Source organism: Neoarius graeffei, chromosome 26, assembly GCF_027579695.1.
Source record: "Neoarius graeffei isolate fNeoGra1 chromosome 26, fNeoGra1.pri, whole genome shotgun sequence".
Taxonomy (NCBI): domain Eukaryota; kingdom Metazoa; phylum Chordata; class Actinopteri; order Siluriformes; family Ariidae; genus Neoarius; species Neoarius graeffei.
In genome coordinates this window covers 6,439,637-6,459,245 of record NC_083594.1, presented here as the reverse complement: position 1 = coordinate 6,459,245, position 19,609 = coordinate 6,439,637, and the positions used below count along the sequence as shown (strand labels likewise).

General features: G+C 45.3%; 1 protein-coding gene across 3 annotated transcripts in view; it reads left to right on the top strand.

Annotated features, from left to right (window-relative positions):
• The window catches only part of si:ch211-112f3.4 (EF-hand and coiled-coil domain-containing protein 1), a 28,383-nt gene that overhangs the window by 1,491 nt on the left and 7,283 nt on the right, over window positions 1–19,609 (top strand). For all 3 annotated transcript variants that reach the window (XM_060910666.1, XM_060910667.1, XM_060910668.1), the window contains exons 2-5: window positions 3,072–3,624; window positions 14,517–14,629; window positions 14,847–14,985; window positions 16,695–16,842. In XM_060910666.1, the coding sequence (XP_060766649.1) occupies window positions 3,072–3,624; window positions 14,517–14,629; window positions 14,847–14,985; window positions 16,695–16,842 (953 nt within the window). The remainder of the gene's footprint in view (window positions 1–3,071; window positions 3,625–14,516; window positions 14,630–14,846; window positions 14,986–16,694; window positions 16,843–19,609) is intronic.

Below are 19,609 nucleotides of genomic sequence, written 5' to 3'. Positions count from 1 at the left end.
TTTGCTGCTGCGATCTGGTAGATCTGATTGGGTTAGGCTGCTGCAACATATCAGAGAGGTAATTGGGCCCTGTACCATTTAGAGATTTGTACACCAGCAGCAATGCTTTAAAGTCAATTCTGTAGCTTACTGGAAGCCAGCGAAGGGACCTTAGAATTGGAGTAATGTGCTCTGTTCTTTTTGTTCGTGTGAGAACCCTAGCCGCAGCATTTTGAATCACCTGAAGTCGTTTGATGGTCTTTTTTGGCAGGACTGTGAAAAGGCCATTGCAGTAATCAACCCTACTAGAGATGAAGGCATGTATAAGTTTTTCCAGATCATTTTTTGACACAAGTCCTCTTAGTTTGGAAATGTTTTTTAGGTGATAAAATGCCGATTTAGTGATTGCTTTCATGTGACTGTCAAAGTAAGCACTCTATCCTGGTCAGGGGCCCAGGGCCCGATCTATCCCAGGAACCAGAGCATTTTTTAACATAGTTACTGGGAGACCAAATGGTCTCCCAGTGGCCAGATTTGGTCTCCTAGTCAATGCCAAACCAGCTTCACTGGGATACCCAAATTTTAAACCAGTACCATGTAAGTATACATTTAACAAGGAAAACGAAGATCTATGTTATAAGATATACACACAAGATCATGTTGGTTAAGAAAAACAAAACTAAAATTTGGTTACTGAGATGGCTGATGTCAGAATCTGATGTCATGACTGTGTAACTGAGTGTCTTTGACATAACATTTGTGCTTGGTAATTGCTCTTGATAGCTGTGTAGTCACTGTAGTGTGTTTGTCTGTATGGTGATTGATGAACCATTTTGCATCACAGAATATGCTGCAGCGGTGCAGCCGCATGGACTCTGGGGCCTGTGATTGTATTGCCCAGACCAGTTGGTCTCCTAGTGGAAAATCCTTAAAAAATGCTCTGCTAGGAACACATGGCGCAAAGTGGGAACACATCCTGAACAGGACACCAGTCCACATATACACCTTTGCACACTTATTCACACTCTAGTGCATCTTTTTGCATGGCTTTGTGACGTGAAGGAAACCTGAGAACCTGGAGGAAACCCACACAGACACAAAAGCTTTTCAACCAACACAGAACCGGTTCTGTTCTGATTTGCGCATCAAATTTTTAACCATTGAGAGCACTTTGGGGGTGGCACGGTGGTGTAGTGGTTAGCGCTGTTGCCTCACAGCAAGAAGGTCCGGGTTCGAGCCCCGTGGCCGGCGAGGGCCTTTCTGTGTGGAGTTTGCATGTTCTCCCCATGTCCGCGTGGGTTTCCTCCGGGTGCTCCGGTTTCCCCCACAGTCCAAAGACATGCAGGTTAGGTTAACTGGTGACTCTAAATTGAGCGTAGGTGTGAATGTGAGTGTGAATGGTTGTCTGTGTCTATGTGTCAGCCCTGTGATGACCTGGCGACTTGTCCAGGGTGTACCCCGCCTTTCGCCCGTAGTCAGCTGGGATAGGCTCTAGCTTGCCTGCGACCCTGTAGAACAGGATAAAGCGGCTAGAGATGATGAGATGAGATGAGAGCACTTCGACCAGAAACAAATACATTCAGATCCTGAAAAGTAGTTTCCTACAGTAGTTGGAACCAAAATATAGCTGGTTTTTCCAGCATGAACCATGATGACAGCGGTGGGCGTGTCATTAGTTTGGAGAGGAAGCGGAGTGCAGGAATGGAGAACGCAACAAAAAAAGAGACATCTTCAGAAAAAACAAGATCGACTGTGAGCTACTGCTCACTTGCGTATCTCCCCGCTCTCGCTTCTGTCAGAATGCAAGCATTCGAAGGAATAGGACACATATTATGAATGTTGACTTAAACAAATAATGAACCCTGAAACAAGTAAAGTAAAGAGCAGTGTCTCTCCCCAGGGATTTCAAATAGCATCCTGGTCAACTCATTTTGAAATGGCATTTTGCTTCTTGAAATAGCGTCAAAATCCACCCTGTATGTTTCGTGAATACGTGGCCGGTAAACAGGAAGTTGATGTGGGACAGACCTGAAAATGGTATACACAGTATAGAACCCCAAGCTGAAGCTCGGTACCAAATATCAAGCAGTTGTGATTTGTAGTTGCTGAGAAAAATGTTATGAAAATTTTGTAAATCCACGCTATATGTTTCGTAAATATATTCAGTCAGTAAACAGGAAGTCAGTGTGTGACAGACCTGAAAAACGGTATAGAACCCCAAGCCGAATTTTGGTACCAAGTAGCTATGATTTGTGGTTGCTGAGAAAAAGGGTGTTTCGGATGGATGGAGATACGGGGACACAGACAGAGGTAAACCAGTACCCCCCCCCCCCCCCCCCACCCCCCCCAGAGCGGGGGTATAATTTAAAAAAATGGTCCGAAAACGAATATCTGCAATAACAGAACAAAAGCTCACAGGTAATCAATGCAGACCGCCATCTTGTGACTACGGTTTACTCCCACTGTGAGTTGTGCAACACCTTCTGTTCATGATGCATCCTTGATTAAAATGTTTCCACTCAAAACTGATGAAAAAATGGGCCGGTTCACTAGCTGGCAGCAAGGTTCAAAGTATCCTGAATGGAACCGGTTCAAGAACCCGTTCCCTGTTGGTCGAAAAGGGGTAACGGAGAACATGTGAAACTCCACACTGATGATAACCCGAGCTCAGGATCAAACCAAGGATCCTGGAACTGTGAGGCAGCAACGCTACACACACACAGCACCACCGCACCATGCAGCATTTTGAAATGCATCACTACTTCCTGTTTTCTTCTTTGCTAGAAAGAAACCCAATCCGCTTGGCTTCCCTTTTTCTTCATTTTCTATTTAAATGTCCTGGGCATCTTTGCAACACAGAATGAAAGTTGAAAATGAAGGTGTCGGTGCTGTAGGGATACATTCCTTGTCACAGCAGCATCAATCACGTTCTGTGCAAAGAAAGGGTGGACAGCACGATGTAGAAAGTTGGTAAAGATATACTGTAACAGAGACATGCTGCATTGAAAATGGCAAATAGTCCAGAGAGCAAAAGATTTATATTAAATTGCATCTTTTCAAAAATACATTAACGTTTACTCCATTAACTGCAGGACAGAAATGTCAGCACACCTCATGGCAGGAGCAGGTGGAGATGGAGAACGCCAGTCTGAGAGAGCTTGTGGAAGACCTGCGCTCGGCTCTCCAGAGCAGCGATGCTCGCTGCATGTCCCTCGAGGTGGCTCTGAGGAGGGAGCGTCAGTACGCACCTGGCAAAAGCTCTCCACATATCACCAAAAGGCAAACCTGTTTTACTGGCAGCGAGCCCAAACCGAGGCAAACTAAACAAACCAGGCGCACAAAGGACCTGCTCCGAGAGCTTGAGCTGATCCGTGCTTCACGTGATGGCCAGCTGGAGGAAGCCATGAGGTTTAGCCAGCGGCTGGAGGAGGAGCTTGTGTCGGCGTATGGCGAGGTCAGCAGGCTGGACGAAACGGTGGCAAGGCTGAGAAGAGAGAGCACTGAGATAAAGAGGAGGGCAGAGGAGGCGAGAGCAGCTCTCGCTGCAGGCCTGGCGAGGGTCAGAGACATCCAGGAGCAGGCGCAGCAGGTCAGGCCACTCCAGGAGAAAGTCCAAAAGCTCGAGGCTGAACTGGAGACATTCAGGTAGACTGTGCTTTTCTGGTATTTTGTAACGGAACAAATCTGATGAAACAACAATATGTCAGTGAAGGATAATAAAAATGTACAAAACTAATATGGTACAAAGTAAAATAACTGGTGACTTTCCAATGTCCGCAGTCTCTGCCAGAATTTCTGATCTTTTACATGCATGTAATTTGGGGTAAACAAACCTGAGAAGAACCATAATTTGAGACATCGAGGCCTCAGTTGCAGACAGCATAGTTAATAGAGGAGATGGTTAGGAAACCCGGCAAACTTCAAAGGACCGGCCTTTTGTTTCGATTCTGATGTTGAACTGTACCATCACGTGACCACGACCGTGCACACCGGCCAAACAAACATATAGGACGACAGTGAATTTAGAGACGATTTTGAGTTAAAACTCGTTATTTTCGAAGTGAAAGAAAACTTTAAAACAAAGCATTTAAAACTATGGATAAGATGAGTAAAAATCATTTAAAATAAGTCTTAATTATTATAAAAAATGCTGTCAATTTACCTATTTTCTAACCATCATCGTTTTACGACACGGCATAGTTATTAGTCCCTCTATTAACTATGGATACGGCAATCAAAACCAAATACTGTAGGCTTATCAAAAAAAACCTTTGCCCCAGATTTCCTGGTTGTTATTAAGAAGAATAGTAATAAAAGCCAGAATCTTTCAAATCAAGCGATCTGAAAAATAGGGAAAAATTGGCATCTCATAGCAGTGAGCTTCAACAGTTCGAAACTGAGTATAAGTTAAAAAATCCTAAAATTGCAAAAAACATCTGAGATTTGATTTTTTTTTTTTAACTTCGATTTCAAGAGAAGGGCGGCACGGTGGTGTAGTGGTTAGCACTGTCGCCTCACAGCAAGAAGGTCCAGGTTCAAGCCCCGTGGCCAGCGAGGGCCTTTCTGTGTGGAGTTTGCATGTTCTCCCCGTGTCCGCGTGGGTTTCCTCCGGGTGCTCCGGTTTCCCCCACAGTCCAAAGACATGCAGGTTAGGTTAACTGGTGACTCTAAATTGAGCGTAGGTGTGAATGTGAGTGTGAATGGTTGTCTGTGTCTATGTGTCAGCCCTGTGATGACCTGGCGACTTGTCCAGGGTGTACCCCGCCTTTCGCCCGTAGTCAGCTGGGATAGGCTCCAGCTTGCCTGCGACCCTGTAGAACAAGATAAAGCGGCTAGAGATAATGAGATCAGATGAGATTTCAAGAGATAAAATATTAATACTCGATGTTTTGGGACCTTTTATTATCCCAGTAGCTTTTAAAGTACGTACAGCGTTATTCAATTTCTGCTCATAATATTTTCAGTGAGCTTCGCGCTACTTTACTCTTGTTGCGAAATGTAAACAGACACAGAAGCGAAGCACGAGTAAGACAGTACGGGCTGCGCATTATCGTCTTTATCATTACTCGTAGTTAACTGAACATCAAGGAAATCTCATCATCATTATCTGTAGCCGCTTTATCCTTCTACAGGGTCGCAGGCAAGCTGGAGCCTATCCCAGCTGACTACGGGCGAAAGGCGGGGTACACCCTGGACAAGTCGCCAGGTCATCACAGGGCTGACACATAGACAACCATTCACACTCACATTCACACCTACGGTCAATTTAGAGTCACCAGTTAACCTAACCTGCATGTCTTTGGACTGTGGGGGAAACCGGAGCACCCGGAGGAAACCCACGTGGACACGGGGAGAACATGCAAACTCCGCACAGAAAGGCCCTCGCCGGCCACGGGGCTCGAACCCGGACCTTCTTGCTGTGAGGCGACAGCGCTAATCACTACACCACCGCGCCGCCCTAATACATTATGTAAAGAATAAAACACTCTGTCTCACACAATTATAGAAAAATAATCAACAGTAGAAAGGTCTGATGAAGTGGAGTTTCTGCAACCACCCTGAAGTTGCCAATGTTACCAAGTCTTGAACTGTTTTATTCAATTTACAGCAATTTGCCAAATTAAAATTTGTATTTGTTTTTTTTTAATCCGTTTAATGTAGTTAAGTTAGTTCCTGTTATCACTGGCATTATACCAGCTATAAATTTAATTCCTGACCTGTATTTATAGCGGAACCCCATAAGCATAGAGTGTGGATACATAAAGAAACCCATCCAGTTGTTTTCTGATGGTTTCGGTCCTGTGCGACCCTCCACCATACCAGTGTTCATAATTACCAGTCATACACACCGCCTAGTGGCCAGTGTTAGTAATTACCGGTCATACACCGCCTAGTGGCCAGTGTTAGTAATTACCAGTCATACACCGCCTAGTGGCCAGTGTTAGTAATTACCTGTCAGACACACCGCCTAGTGGCCAGTGTTAGTAATTACCGGTCATACACCGCCTAGTGGCCAGTGTTAGTAATTACCAGTCATACACCGCCTAGTGGCCAGTGTTAGTAATTACCTGTCAGACACACCGCCTAGTGGCCAGTGTTAGTAATTACCAGTCATACACCGCCTAGTGGCCAGTGTTAGTAATTACCAGTCATACACCGCCTAGTGGCCAGTGTTAGTAATTACCTGTCAGACACACCGCCTAGTGGTCAGTGTTAGTAATTACCAGTCATACACCGCCTAGTGGCCAGTGATAGTAATTACCGATCATACACGCCGCCTAGTGGCCAGTATTAGTAATTACCGGTCAGACACTCCGCCTAGTGGCCAGTGATAGTAATTACGTCATACACGCCGCCTAGTGGCCAGTGATAGTAATTACCGGTCATATACGCCGCCTAGTGGCCAGTGTTAGTAATTACCGGTCATACACTCCGCCTAGTGGCCAGTGTTAGTAATTACCGGTCAGACACGCCGCCTAGTGGCCAGTGATAGTAATTGCCGGTCATACACGCCGCCTAGTGGCCAGTGTTAGTAATTGCCGGTCATACACTCCGCCTAGTGGCCCGTGTTAGTAATTACCGGTCAGACACGCCGCCTAGTGGCCAGTGATAGTAATTGCCGGTCATACACGCCGCCTAGTGGCCAGTGTTAGTAATTACCGGTCAGACACGCCGCCTAGTGGCCAGTGATAGTAATTACCGGTCAGACACGCCGCCTAGTGGCCAGTGATAGTAATTACCGGTCAGACACGCCGCCTAGTGGCCAGTGATAGTAATTACGTCAGACACGCCGCCTAGTGGCCAGTGTAGTCAGACACGCCGCCTAGTGGCCAGTGTTAGTAATTACCAGTCAGACACGCCGCCTAGTGGCCAGTGATAGTAATTACCGGTCAGACACGCCGCCTAGTGGCCAGTGATAGTAATTACCGGTCAGACACGCCGCCTAGTGGCCAGTGCTAGTAATTACCGGTCAGACACGCCGCCTAGTGGCCAGTGCTAGTAATTACCGGTCAGACACGCCGCCTAGTGGCCAGTGCTAGTAATTACCGGTCAGACACGCCGCCTAGTGGCCAGTGCTAGTAATTACCGGTCAGACACGCCGCCTAGTGGCCAGTGTTAGTAATTACCGGTCAGACACGCCGCCTAGTGGCCAGTGTTAGTAATTACCGGTCAGACACGCCGCCTAGTGGCCAGTGATAGTAATTACCGGTCAGACACGCCGCCTAGTGGCCAGTGATAGTAATTACCGGTCAGACACGCCGCCTAGTGGCCAGTGTTAGTAATTGCCGATCAGACACGCCGCCTAGTGGCCAGTGATAGTAATTGCCGGTCAGACACGCCGCCTAGTGGCCAGTGTTAGTAATTACCGGTCAGACACGCCGCCTAGTGGCCAGTGTTAGTAATTACCGGTCAGACACGCCGCCTAGTGGCCAGTGTTAGTAATTACCGGTCAGACACGCCGCCTAGTGGCCAGTGTTAGTAATTACCGGTCAGACACGCCGCCTAGTGGCCAGTGTTAGTAATTACCGGTCAGACACGCCGCCTAGTGGCCAGTGTTAGTAATTACCAGTCAGACACGCCGCCTAGTGGCCAGTGTTATAGCCGGTCAAGAAATAAAACAAAAGATGCTGGCTATGATATAAGAAAATTCTACAACCCAGAAACAGATGGGAGCTCATCTTTTAGGCAGTGCCTAAATCTCTCTCTCTATTTTTTTCCTGTCTCCACAAAGTGTAAAACTCCTCTGGAGACTCTTTCTAGAAGGTCCTAGAAGGTCTCAGGGACAGTGATGTTAGGAGGTGTGTCCATGTTTAGCTGAGCACCATGTGTTATGAATTGAATCATGAAGGCGCTGACTAGCTTTAAAGGAACAGTCCACCGTACTTCCATAATGAAATATGTTCTTTTCTGAATTGAGACGAGCTTATCTGTACCTCTCCGGGCTTTGCGCGACCTCCCAGTCAGTCAGACGCACTGTTACTCCTGTTTATTCCTGTTAGCAATGTAGCTAGGCTCAGTATGGCCAACGGTATTTTTTGGGGCTGTAGTTAGATGTGACCAAACTCCTCCACGTTTTTCCTGTTTACATAGGTTTATATGACCAGTGATATGAAACAAAATTCAGTTAAAAAAATTGAAACGTGGCGATTTTCTATGCTATGGAAAGTCCGCACTATAATGACAGGCGTACTAACACCTTCTGCGCGCTTCGACAGTGCATTGATACCTTCACTCACTCAATTTTTTTAACTGAACTTTGTTTCATGTCACTGGTCATATAAACCTATGTAAACAGGAAAAACGTGGAAGAGTTTGGTCGCATCTAACTACAGCCCCAAAAAATAACGTTGGCCATGCAGAGCCTAGCTACATTGCTAACAGGAGTAAACAGGAGTAACAGCGCGTCTGACTGACTGGGAGATCGCGCAAAGCTCGGAGAGGTACGGATAAGCTTGTCTCAATTCAGAAAAGAACATATTTCATTATGGAAGTATGGTGGACTGTTCCTTTAATATGTAATTGAGACTGATTTCTCCCCCCCCATATCAACACATTAAGCATGTAATGTAGCTATACTGAACAACTGTTGTATAATCCTGTGATTGGATTTTCGAGTTAAAACAGCATCAGTCCATCTTAGTTTAGTTTCCTGAATACGACACTGAACATATTATAATGTGTATGTAACACACAATTTTATGAAGAGGTGTCAAAAACTTTTGACTGATTCTCAAAATCATTGATCGGTTGGTACATGTAAGAACGAACAACCCAAATCATGTTGTTGTGTTTAGTTCAACTTGACTCTAATGTAGCAAGTTATTAATTTTGGATAGATTTGCTGTCAATCAAATATGCTTATCAGAATATTAGGCCACGCCCACTTCAGATTGTGCCAATCAGTGGGTTGAGTGGGCAGCAATTTTTTTCCCCCCAAAAATGTTCTGGATGTTGATTAGATTTATACTGTATTCCTTGTTGCAAAGCAGTGTGTTCTTTCTGTCTCTCACACACACGCACGCGCACACATCCATTATACACCACCAGTGTAGTATTGTGAAAAAACAAAAAAAACCCACAATAATCTGCCAAAGCTTCATTTTTAAAAATACACCAAAGTTCCTCATGTTATTCCCATCACCACAGACTTTTCTTTTCTAAAGAATCTCAGTTTTCACTCCAGGGGATCCCTCACATGTTTAGAAGATTTCACTCTGGTGGATATTAATTTGAGCCCTGAGGATAAGGAGGATCGGAGATGAGTCAGATGATGAGCGTGGTCTGGGAGTGGAATTAAATTCATGAGCACATTTGTAGGGATGCGTAACTTTTCAGGATGCTCGTTTTTTCTTAGAAACACCTTGATGACAATCCCAACACATGGCAGGTTAGCTTCCTGTTTTAGCCCATTACTCATTATCCTTTCAGTGTGACTGACTGCTTTAGTCACTGCAGCGTGTCATTACAGCATTTTAGTGCATCCTGTTCTAGTGCCCGTTTTGCTCTCTCGAGTCTGGAAGCGAATCAGCTGCTCACAGAGCCCAACAAACTTCAAAGCTGTGTGGTTTAGTTTCCTCCCTCCCCAGTCTAAAACTTGCTCTCGTTCACCAACACAGCCCACGGCAGTGACTTCAATTCAGGAGAATACGTCTTGTCATCTTACATGTATACAGAGGATAAAATATCCATGACGACAGTGTGACATTGAGGCTCTGGACAAAGACGTGATCACATGGGCTGCTGAAGAAGTATTAAGTAAATAATAAAACAATTGAGGCTGTGATGTTAGAGGACATTTAAAGAAAACTAATCAACACTTTCTGACCAATCAGAATCCAGAATTTGATATATGATTCTGAAATGTCTTGTAACCATCAGTTTAAAATGTAAAGTATGTGATGAAACTTGAGAAGTTCTGAGGAAGCAATTAGATAGATATTTGATATCTTTATCTTCAGGTTTATCGTGATTACTGCTCCACCCATACACCCTGTGGCTGTGATTAATTTAAATCTTCAGAGTAGCTCAGTCATGGTGTAATGCTCATTCCTCTCCTAAACAGACAAGTTTCTGCCTGCAGGTTAGCTTACTGTCTACATTGGCACACAACGCTGTATCCGCACACACACCTACCTGCTGTTAAATATATTACCTAATATATGCAACTCGGGGACATGGTGCTTAAAGCAAAAATCCATCCTGAACAACACAGGTTAATCTTTATAATTAGCATGACCTTCAACTGAATCTAAATTTTATTTTGGAATGAGTTTCAGTGTATAACATCTTTTAACTTCTTGCTCTATTTTCACTTTAACACTTTCCTACATTACCCACAATGTCATTCCAGCAGCTCATGCTTTAGTTGTTTACTCTATTCAGCTCTCACCTCCTCATCCAAAGGTTCATGCTAATCAAGATCGCAAACTCACCAAAATTGAGCCTCTGCCATAACTCAGTGCATCATCTAGCTAACTGCATTGCATTCTGGGACTTTAATGTTTATTTCTATGCTGGAGTTCTCATTAATGTCACATCAAAAAGTGAAAACTTGATTGTTGTTGCTTATATTTGGGAACTGCAAACGTGGACTTTTTATTTTTCTCCATTGTAGCTGTGCTAGCAGGAACATTGTCACTCTGTGACCGTGCAGCACACAACCGCTAACTTCTCACAGACATCACAAAAATACAGCACCAGAATCAGTAAAGGCATGAACACGTCAATCTCATCTCGTTATCTGTAGCCGCTTTATCCTGTTCTACAGGGTCGCAGGCAAGCTGGAGCCTATCCCAGCTGACTACGGGCGAAAGGCGGGGTACACCCTGGACAAGTCGCCAGGTCATCACAGGGCTGACACATAGACACAGACAACCATTCACACTCACATTCACACCTACAGTCAATTTAGACTCACCAGTTAACCTAACCTGCATGTCTTTGGACTGTGGGGGAAACCGGAGCACCCAGAGGAAACCCACGTGGACATGGGGAGAACATACAAACTCCGCACAGAAAGGCCCTCGCCGGCTACGGGGCTCGAACCCGGACCTCCTTGTTGTGAGGCAACAGCACTAACCACTACACCACCGTGCCGCCCACATGTCAATATAAATTCATTTAATGTGTTTTAGGCTGGAAAACACCAAATGTGGAAGTACACAAAAACACATGAAACTATGAGTTTGGCTAAAGAAAAATAAAAGTAATTTAAGTCACCCTAGATTAAAAATTTTACAGTCCTGACCTGAGATTTATAAAGTTCTTTTTTTATATCTTTTTCACACCTTTATGTCCAGCCAATGTAGTTAACCCTTAACCCTATCAGTTCAGCTTTTACCTGAGGTCTCAACAATGGTGGCTGGGCACTGCTGGGGCTTGAACCCCTGACATGCCTGTTAGTAACCTTGAGCCTTAAAAGGCAGGGGAGGTAATTTTGGAGAAACCAGCAAGAGTAATAGACTGGTACCAAAATCCAGAATTGTGACACCCAAAGGCATTTTTGAGACAAAGTCGGCAAACGGTCTTATTTTGTCAATTTGGGTGTGCCGAATTCAAATCTGCAATATGCCGAGCTCTATCTGACCTCTGTTGACCTCTAGAGGTCATTGAACTTTGGGCCTATAAACGTCTCAGCTGAACCCAGTTTCTCAGCTTTCTAAGGAATGAAATGTACTAAAATGATTAATGAAGTTAGCAAATGGCCTTGTTTGTTAAATGTTTGAGTGCTGAATTCATTTTTCATTTGTAAAACGACATATGACCTCTGATAACCTCAAGGTCATTAAACTTGGCCTATAGGCCTATGCATTTAACGGCATTTTTAAACTGACCCCCAAAAAGAATATGAACAGACAAAAAACAAATAGAAAGGAACAAATACAACATTAAATGCCAGTCCATGTACATGTGACTTACTTTTCACAATGAGAATGCCTAGCGATCACCTTACATAACATTGCATTACATTTAGCGGTTATTGTTTATACAAAGCTACTGAAAAAAGGACATTCAGCAGCATACAAAATGTGGGGGCATACAGGGTATACAGGTTAATCAGGGTTAGTATATATGAGAGTTTTTTTCTTTGTTTGTTTTTTGTTTTAAACGGGGTAAAGCCTTTACAAAAAACAAACAAAGAAAAAAACTCTCATATATACTAACCCTGATTAACCTGTATACCCTGTATGCCCCCACATTGTGTATGCTGCTGAATCTGTCCTTTTTTCAGTAGCTTTGTATAAACAATAACCACTAAATGTAATGCAATGTTATGTAAGGTGATCGCCTGGGCATTCTCATTGTGAAAAGTAAGTCACATGTACATGGACTGGCATTTAATGTTGTATTTGTTCCTTTCTATTTGTTTTTTGTCTGTTCATATTCTTTTTGGGGGAGTAAAGTCAGTTTAAAAATGCCGTTAAAATGCATAGGCCTATAGGCCAAGTTTAATGACTTTGAGGTTATCAGAGGTCATATGTTGTTTTACAAATGAAAAATGAATTCAGCACCCAAACATTTAACAAACAAGGCCATTTGCTAACTTCATTAATCATTTTAGTACATTTCATTCCTTAGAAAGCTGAGAAACTGGGTTCAGCTGAGATGTTTACAGGCCCAAAGTTCAGTGACCTCTAGAGGTCAACAGAGGTCAGATAGAGCTCGGCATATTGCAGATTTGAATTCGGCACACCCAAATTGACAAAATAAGACTGTTTGCCGACTTTGTCTCTAAAATGCCTTTAACTCCTTAAATAAGCACTTTTTTGAATTTTGGTACCAGTCTATAAGTTAGATTTTGAAATTCTCATCTCCTTATCTCTAGCTGCTTTATCCTGTTCTACAGGGTCGCAGGCAAGCTGGAGCCTATCCCAGCTGACTACGGGCGAAAGGCGGGGTACACCCTGGACAAGTCACCAGGTCATCACAGGGCTGACACATAGACACAGACAACCATTCACACTCACATTCACACCTACGGTCAATTTAGAATCACCAGTTAACCTAACCTGCATGTCTGGACTGTGGGGGAATCCGGAGCACCCGGAGGAAACCCACGCGGACACGGGGAGAACATGCAAACTCCACACAGAAAGGCCCTTGCCGGCCACGGGGCTCGAACCCGGACCTTCTTGCTGTGAGGCGACAGCGCTAACCGCTACACCACCGTGCCGCCCCAATTTTGAAAGTATTCAAAAAAAAAAAAATCCCACCCCCTCCCTTCAGCCCTCCTTCCAAAACCCTGCCTCCAAAACACATGAATGTGGACCGCCTGACAACTGCTGGAAGATCAGTGTAGCACTTCATTGTCATTTCTTCCATGTGAATGAGACAACACCTAGCATTATCATAATGAACGTAAACCATGAACATGGTTATTGTTAGTCCTCACAGCTGTTCTTGCTCACTAGCTTTAACAATACGTCTACCTAGCCTTGTGGAAGACTCCAGTCATACACGCAGGCAGAATGAACACAGGTAGGCAGATAGACAGGCATAATAAAATCATCCAGTCATTTCATTCAGACTGAATAAAATGATCAAATTGACACCAGGATGAGATATGAACCCAGGTGTCTATGTTAATATACTGATGAGCTAACTAGGATGGGGATTGACTCAAGTGCAGAGACTTTTGTTGAACTAAAGGGTTCTTTATGCCATAAAAACAAAGTTCAAGGTCATAACTCAGAAAAACAGCTCAAATCCACAGTTCCATAAAAAGGGAAATAATTATACAATCCAAGAGACCAGCACCACCAAGCAGAAAGCTTGAGAGAACAGTTTCTTTCACAGAACAGGAAACTAAGGCTAGCTTTAAACGGGGTGACTGAGGTCACATGACAAAGACAATGAGGCACAGGTGAAGTGAGTTAGAACAGAACACAACGACACATAGCAAAAGGCAGATGATAATCTAAAATGGCCACCAGATGGCGACAAAGTTCCCACAACTTGGACAAACCTCATCTCATCTCATTATCTCTAGCCGCTTTATCCTTCTACAGGGTCACAAGCAAGCTGGAGCCTATCCCAGCTGACTACGGGCGAAAGGCGGGGTTCACCCTGGACAAGTCGCCAGGTCATCACAGGGCTGACACATAGACACAGACAACCATTCACACTCACATTCACACCTACGCTCAATTTAGAGTCACCAGTTAACCTAACCTGCATGTCTTTGGACTGTGGGGGAAACCGGAGCACCCGGAGGAAACCCACGCAGACACGGGGAGGACATGCAAACTCCACACAGAAAGGCCCTCGCCGGCCACGGGGCTCGAACCCAGACCTTCTTGCTGTGAGGCGACAGCGCTAACCACTACACCACCGTGCCACCCCTGCTGTCAGGATATAAATCAAATTTCAAGAAATATTACAAAAAAATGCTTCTAAAAATAACCTACTCTGCCTTTAATCCGTTGAGCCGCCACTGCCCCAATTATAAACAGAAATTAACGTAAAAATTTATTGGTCTACTTACAAGGACACTTTTAGTTGTTGCAACACTTCCTCCACTTCTTATTTCGTCACAGATCTCGGTGCACCTGCAGGACTGAACGTGAGAGAAGAACCGAACCTCCAGTTGAGTCTGTGGAACCCACAGCACGTGTGATTCCCACAGGCCGAGACGAGACGCTCATCAGAGGTGAGAACTATTTTTATTTTTTCATATTTTGAAGGTTGAACTGATAGTTTGAAACTGATGCTTTAACTGAAGGTTTAAAATTATTTTTAATTACATTTTTTTCAGCTTTTCAAATTTTCTAACTTTTTTACTTCTATAACTGATTTTCATCATTTATTTATGTGTTGATGGTAGTGTAAATGAAAGCACTCTTGACTTATTCATCTCATTATGGCAGAGGAAGCCCTGCAGAGGGCGGTGGAGGGTCAAGCAGCCTCGGATGAGGATGAGGAGGAGGTGAGGGTGAAGGAGGAAGGCCAGTGCTGTCTGCTGGAGGTGAAACGACTTATTAACAAACTTCACAACTGCGCAAAGGGGTGAGGAGATGATTATGTTGTGAAAACTGACTCCTTAAAGCTGCAGTAAGCACTTTTTAAAGAACATGTCAGCTAAATGTTAGATAGCTCTCAGTGAACGAGATGATTCAAGATAAAAAAAAAAAACACTATGTGACAGCCCTGGATTCTGTAATCATCAGGGAAAAACAGCCAGAAACCTGTCTATAAAAAGAGACCACCCATACAAGAATAGGCAACATCAAAACAGGAAATAAATCGGTAACTTAATTTAGTAAAGAAAATGTCAGTTGATATTCAGCGAAAAGTGCGGGTTCCATGGTTGCCAAGAAATGCAAAACAAAATAAACATTAGCTTTATAGTGCAACAGAAAACTGACTATCAATTAATTAATGCATTAAGTAACATCTATTTAGCTACATAAGTTAGTGAAATAAGCTAACTGTGAGAACAGAATGGTTTGTTCTAATAATATTGGATCTTAATATTTTTTGTAATTGAGATGATGTGGAAATCAGAGAAACAGAATGGGAGAATAACTTAGCAAGGCCTGGTAAAATTGCTTATAGCCCCTTTAAGGGTTGCTGTTAGTGCTTTTGATGGCAAGAATTTTTTTTTAATTTATTTTTTGCTGATAGCTACTTTAAAGATTGGCTCAATACTCAAATTATGTTTAGGGCTTGAGTGATCATGTCAATAGAACGATGTCTTTAGGAGAAGAATTTTTCCAGAAAGTTCTGAGATCTGGCTTAATTTCTTTTGTTTTAAAGGCAGTATAAGCGGTTACAATCTATATAGAAGCTTTAATATTTTTGAAATATGCTATTTGATTTTGAATCAGGGCTGCACGGTGGTGTAGTGGCTAGCGCTGTCGCCTCACAGCAAGAAGGTCCGGGTTCGAGCCCCGTGGCCGGTGAGGGCCTTTCTGTGCGGAGTTTGCATGTTCTCCCCGTGTTCGCGTGGGTTTCCTCCGGGTGCTCTGGTTTCCCCCACAGTCCAAAGACATGCAGGTTAGGTTAACTGGTGACTCTAAATTGACCGTAGGTGTGAATGTGAGTGTGAATGGTTGTCTGTGTCTATGTGTCAACCCTGTGATGACCTGGCGACTTGTCCAGGGTGTACCCCGCCTTTCGCCCATAGTCAGCTGGGATAGGCTCCAGCTCGCCTGCGACCCTGTAGAACAGGATAAAGCGGCTAGAAATAGAGATGAGATTTTGAATCATTTTATTTCAGCTGGATTTTATGTAGCCTGTTGTACAACTATACTAATATAATTTATTCTGCTAGTTAGCAAGCTAGAACTGTGATTTAGCACACTATATATAGGCAAGTGCACTGTGAACCCTACAAAGGGTTTTTGTACTGTAGTCCTCAGGAGCTGAACCTGTCCTGCTGGAATTGCAATTGTTTCAAAATAGACATCGGTTGCATAAAATCATGACGAGTAAATACTATGCATTTCAAAGAAGTTTACTACATTTGCTACTTGGTTTTATGTAGCCAAACTTGTAGCGAGCTTGTTAGCACACTGATAATGCAATGCATGCCATTCCAAAGAAACTGACACTGCAGTTTGCCAAGAAAATGACTTTAACTACATTTTATTCTCACTGCCAAGGTTAACTATGTAGCAAGCAGTACCAAGTAAGCAGGGAATGATAACGTGGTGTTGAATACACTACTGGAATTTTGAGAGTGGAATTTTTCTCCTACGTGTGTGTTTTGCTAGATGTCAGAAGATGGCATTGTGTCATCTGCTCCTGTCACAAAACTCTACAGGACATTATAGCGATCAGATCGATGGCATGGGACCAGCAGAGTCAAAGACAAGGGGACGAAGGTACCACATGCTCCTGGATAAAAAGGAAACAGATAAAGTAAGAACACAGCTGACAAAAAACAGTGTATGAGGAGTTTCAGTAAAATTTTGTGATTATCCTTTCTAATCTGCAAAGTAGCGTTTAGGGGTCCAAGCACCACAGAAAATTAATTATTGAGAACACACTGATGTTTATAAAGAACATGGCTGCTACATGTGATCAATTCCTGCGGGGTTCTCAGGGCTCGACATCAACTTTTTAATCCACTTGTCAAACAAACAGCAAGAATTTTTACTCGTCCTCACCATAACCTTTTTATTACGATGTATTTACTAGTTCAAAGTCCCTTCCCACATCATGTGGCGCATAGGGCGGCGCTGATCTCAGTCTCCGTAACCCTCGGCCTCTCGTCTATTACATAGCTAGGGTTGCAGTGGGGGTCTAGTCCTCTGGTAACCGCGAGAGTTTGACTCCCTGCTCGCATCTGTATTGCAGCGTGCCTTGCCAGACAGCAGTAGGTACCATTTTTATGATGGTCTTTGGTATGACCCGACCGTGAGTAGAACTCACAATCTCCCGATCGAGAGGCGGACATGCTAACCACTAGGCCAGCTTGCGGTATAGTTACAAGCTTAGTGAAAGGAAAGTGGTGAACAAAGTTTATAAAAACCAAAACAAAACAGGTATTATGATAATCATTATGCTTTAACGATTTATAATTTTTCAGTTAAACTCAAACTTTAACTGTAACAATAAATAAAAAATATCCAATGCCCCATTATGGTGCATGTGTGTGTAGCGCGGACAATGCGTGGGTGGAGCACAGAGGACGGCAGGACAACGTTTGGAGGTAGTGACAACGTATTTATTAGTAAACTTTTCAGTCTAACTATTCACAGACACACACTCAGCCTCCAATCCCGGGTCGCGCTCCCTCTGCGCTCTCTCAGCCTCCTAAAATAGGGAGCGGTTTACTGGGGAAACACACACAAAACACAGGTTAATTACAGTCAGGTGTAGCGAATCTGCCACTCACCTTCCCCGGCTCCACCCTCCTGTCACAGACCGATGCTTGACCACGCCCCCGCTGCCACATACCCCCACCGCCCGACTCAGGCCGGGCGCCCGTCCGGCCCGCAGCCGACTCCCCCCCCCCCCCCCCCCTTGATGGGAGAGGAAGTCCGCCACGACCATCTGCGCCCCCGGCCTGTGGACCACCTTGAAGTTGAAGGGTTGGAGTGCCAGATACCAACGGGTGATCCGCGCGTTGGCATCCTTCATGCGGTGGAGCCACTGGAGGGGCGCGTGGTCCGAACAGAGGGTGAAAGAGCGCCCCAGCAGGTAGTACCGGAGGGCGAGGACCGCCCACTTGATCGCCAGGCACTCTTTCTCAATGGTGCTGTAGCGCCCCTCACGCACTGACAGCTTGCGGCTGATGTATAGGACTGGGCGGTCCTCCCCCTCCACCTGCTGGGACAAAACGGCCCCCAGCCCTCTGTCCGATGCATCCGTCTGCAACAAAAAAGGGAGAGAGAAGTCAGGGGAGTGTAAGAGTGGCCCCCCACACAGTGCAGCCTTTACCTCAGAGAAAGCCCGCTGGCACTGCTCCGTCCACTGGACCGGATCTGGCGCCCCCTTTTTAGTGAGGTCAGTCAGCGGGCTGGTGACGTCCGAATAATTAGGTATAAACCTACGATAGTAGCCAGCCAGCCCCAGGAACTGTCTCACCCCCTTTTTGGTCTTGGGCCTCGGGCAGGCCGCAATCGCTGCCGTCTTATTAATTTGGGGACGCACCTGCCCGTTGCCCAAGTGGAAGCCCAGATACCGTACTTCCACCCGCCCAATCGCACACTTCTTCGGGTTGGCAGTGAGCCCCGCCCGCCTCAGCGACCTAAGGACGGCCCTCAGGTGTTGCAGGTGCCGCTGCCAGTCATTGCTATAAATGATGTCGTCTAGGTACGCGGCCGCATAGGTAGCGTGCGGCCGGAGGACCCGGTCCATCAGCCGCTGAAACGTAGCGGGCGCCCCAAACAGCCCAAACGGAAGTGTGACGAACTGGTGTAAGCCGAACGGTGTGGAAAAGGCCGTTTTCTCTCGGGATAATGGAGTCAAGGGGATCTGCCAATATCCCTTCGTCAAATCCAGTGTCGAGTAAAAGCGAGCCGTGCCTAGTCGATCGAGCAGCTCATCAATACGAGGCATTGGGTACGCGTCGAATTTAGACACCGCGTTGACTTTTCTATAGTCCACACAGAACCGGACCGACCCGTCGGCCTTGGGAACCAAGACCACCGGGCTGCTCCAGTCACTGTGGGACTCCTCGACGATGCCCATTTCGAGCATGGCCTGAAGTTCTTCCCGAACCATCTTTTTTTTGTGTTCGGGTAATCTATAAGGGCGGCTACGCACTACCACCCCCGGGGGCGTCTCTATGTGGTGTTCTATGAGGTTCGTGCGACCGGGCAGGGGCGAGAACACATCCGAAAACTCGGCCTGCAACTGGGCGACCTCCGCGAGTTGGGTCGGGGAGAGGTGGTCTCCACAGGGGACCGGAGAGGTACGTGATGCCAATGACCCTTTAGGGACCTCCGGCCCCAGCTCCGCCTTCTCCGGAACTACCGACACCAACGCCACGGGGACCTCCTCATTCCAGAGTTTCAGCAGATTGAGGTGGTAGATCTGTAGCGCCCCCTCCCTGTCCGTTCGCCTAACCTCATAGTCGACGTCCCCGACTCGCCGTGTGACCTCAAAGGGTCCTTGCCACTTGGCGATCAATTTGGAGCTCGACGTGGGCAACAGGACGAGTACCTTATCTCCCGGAGTG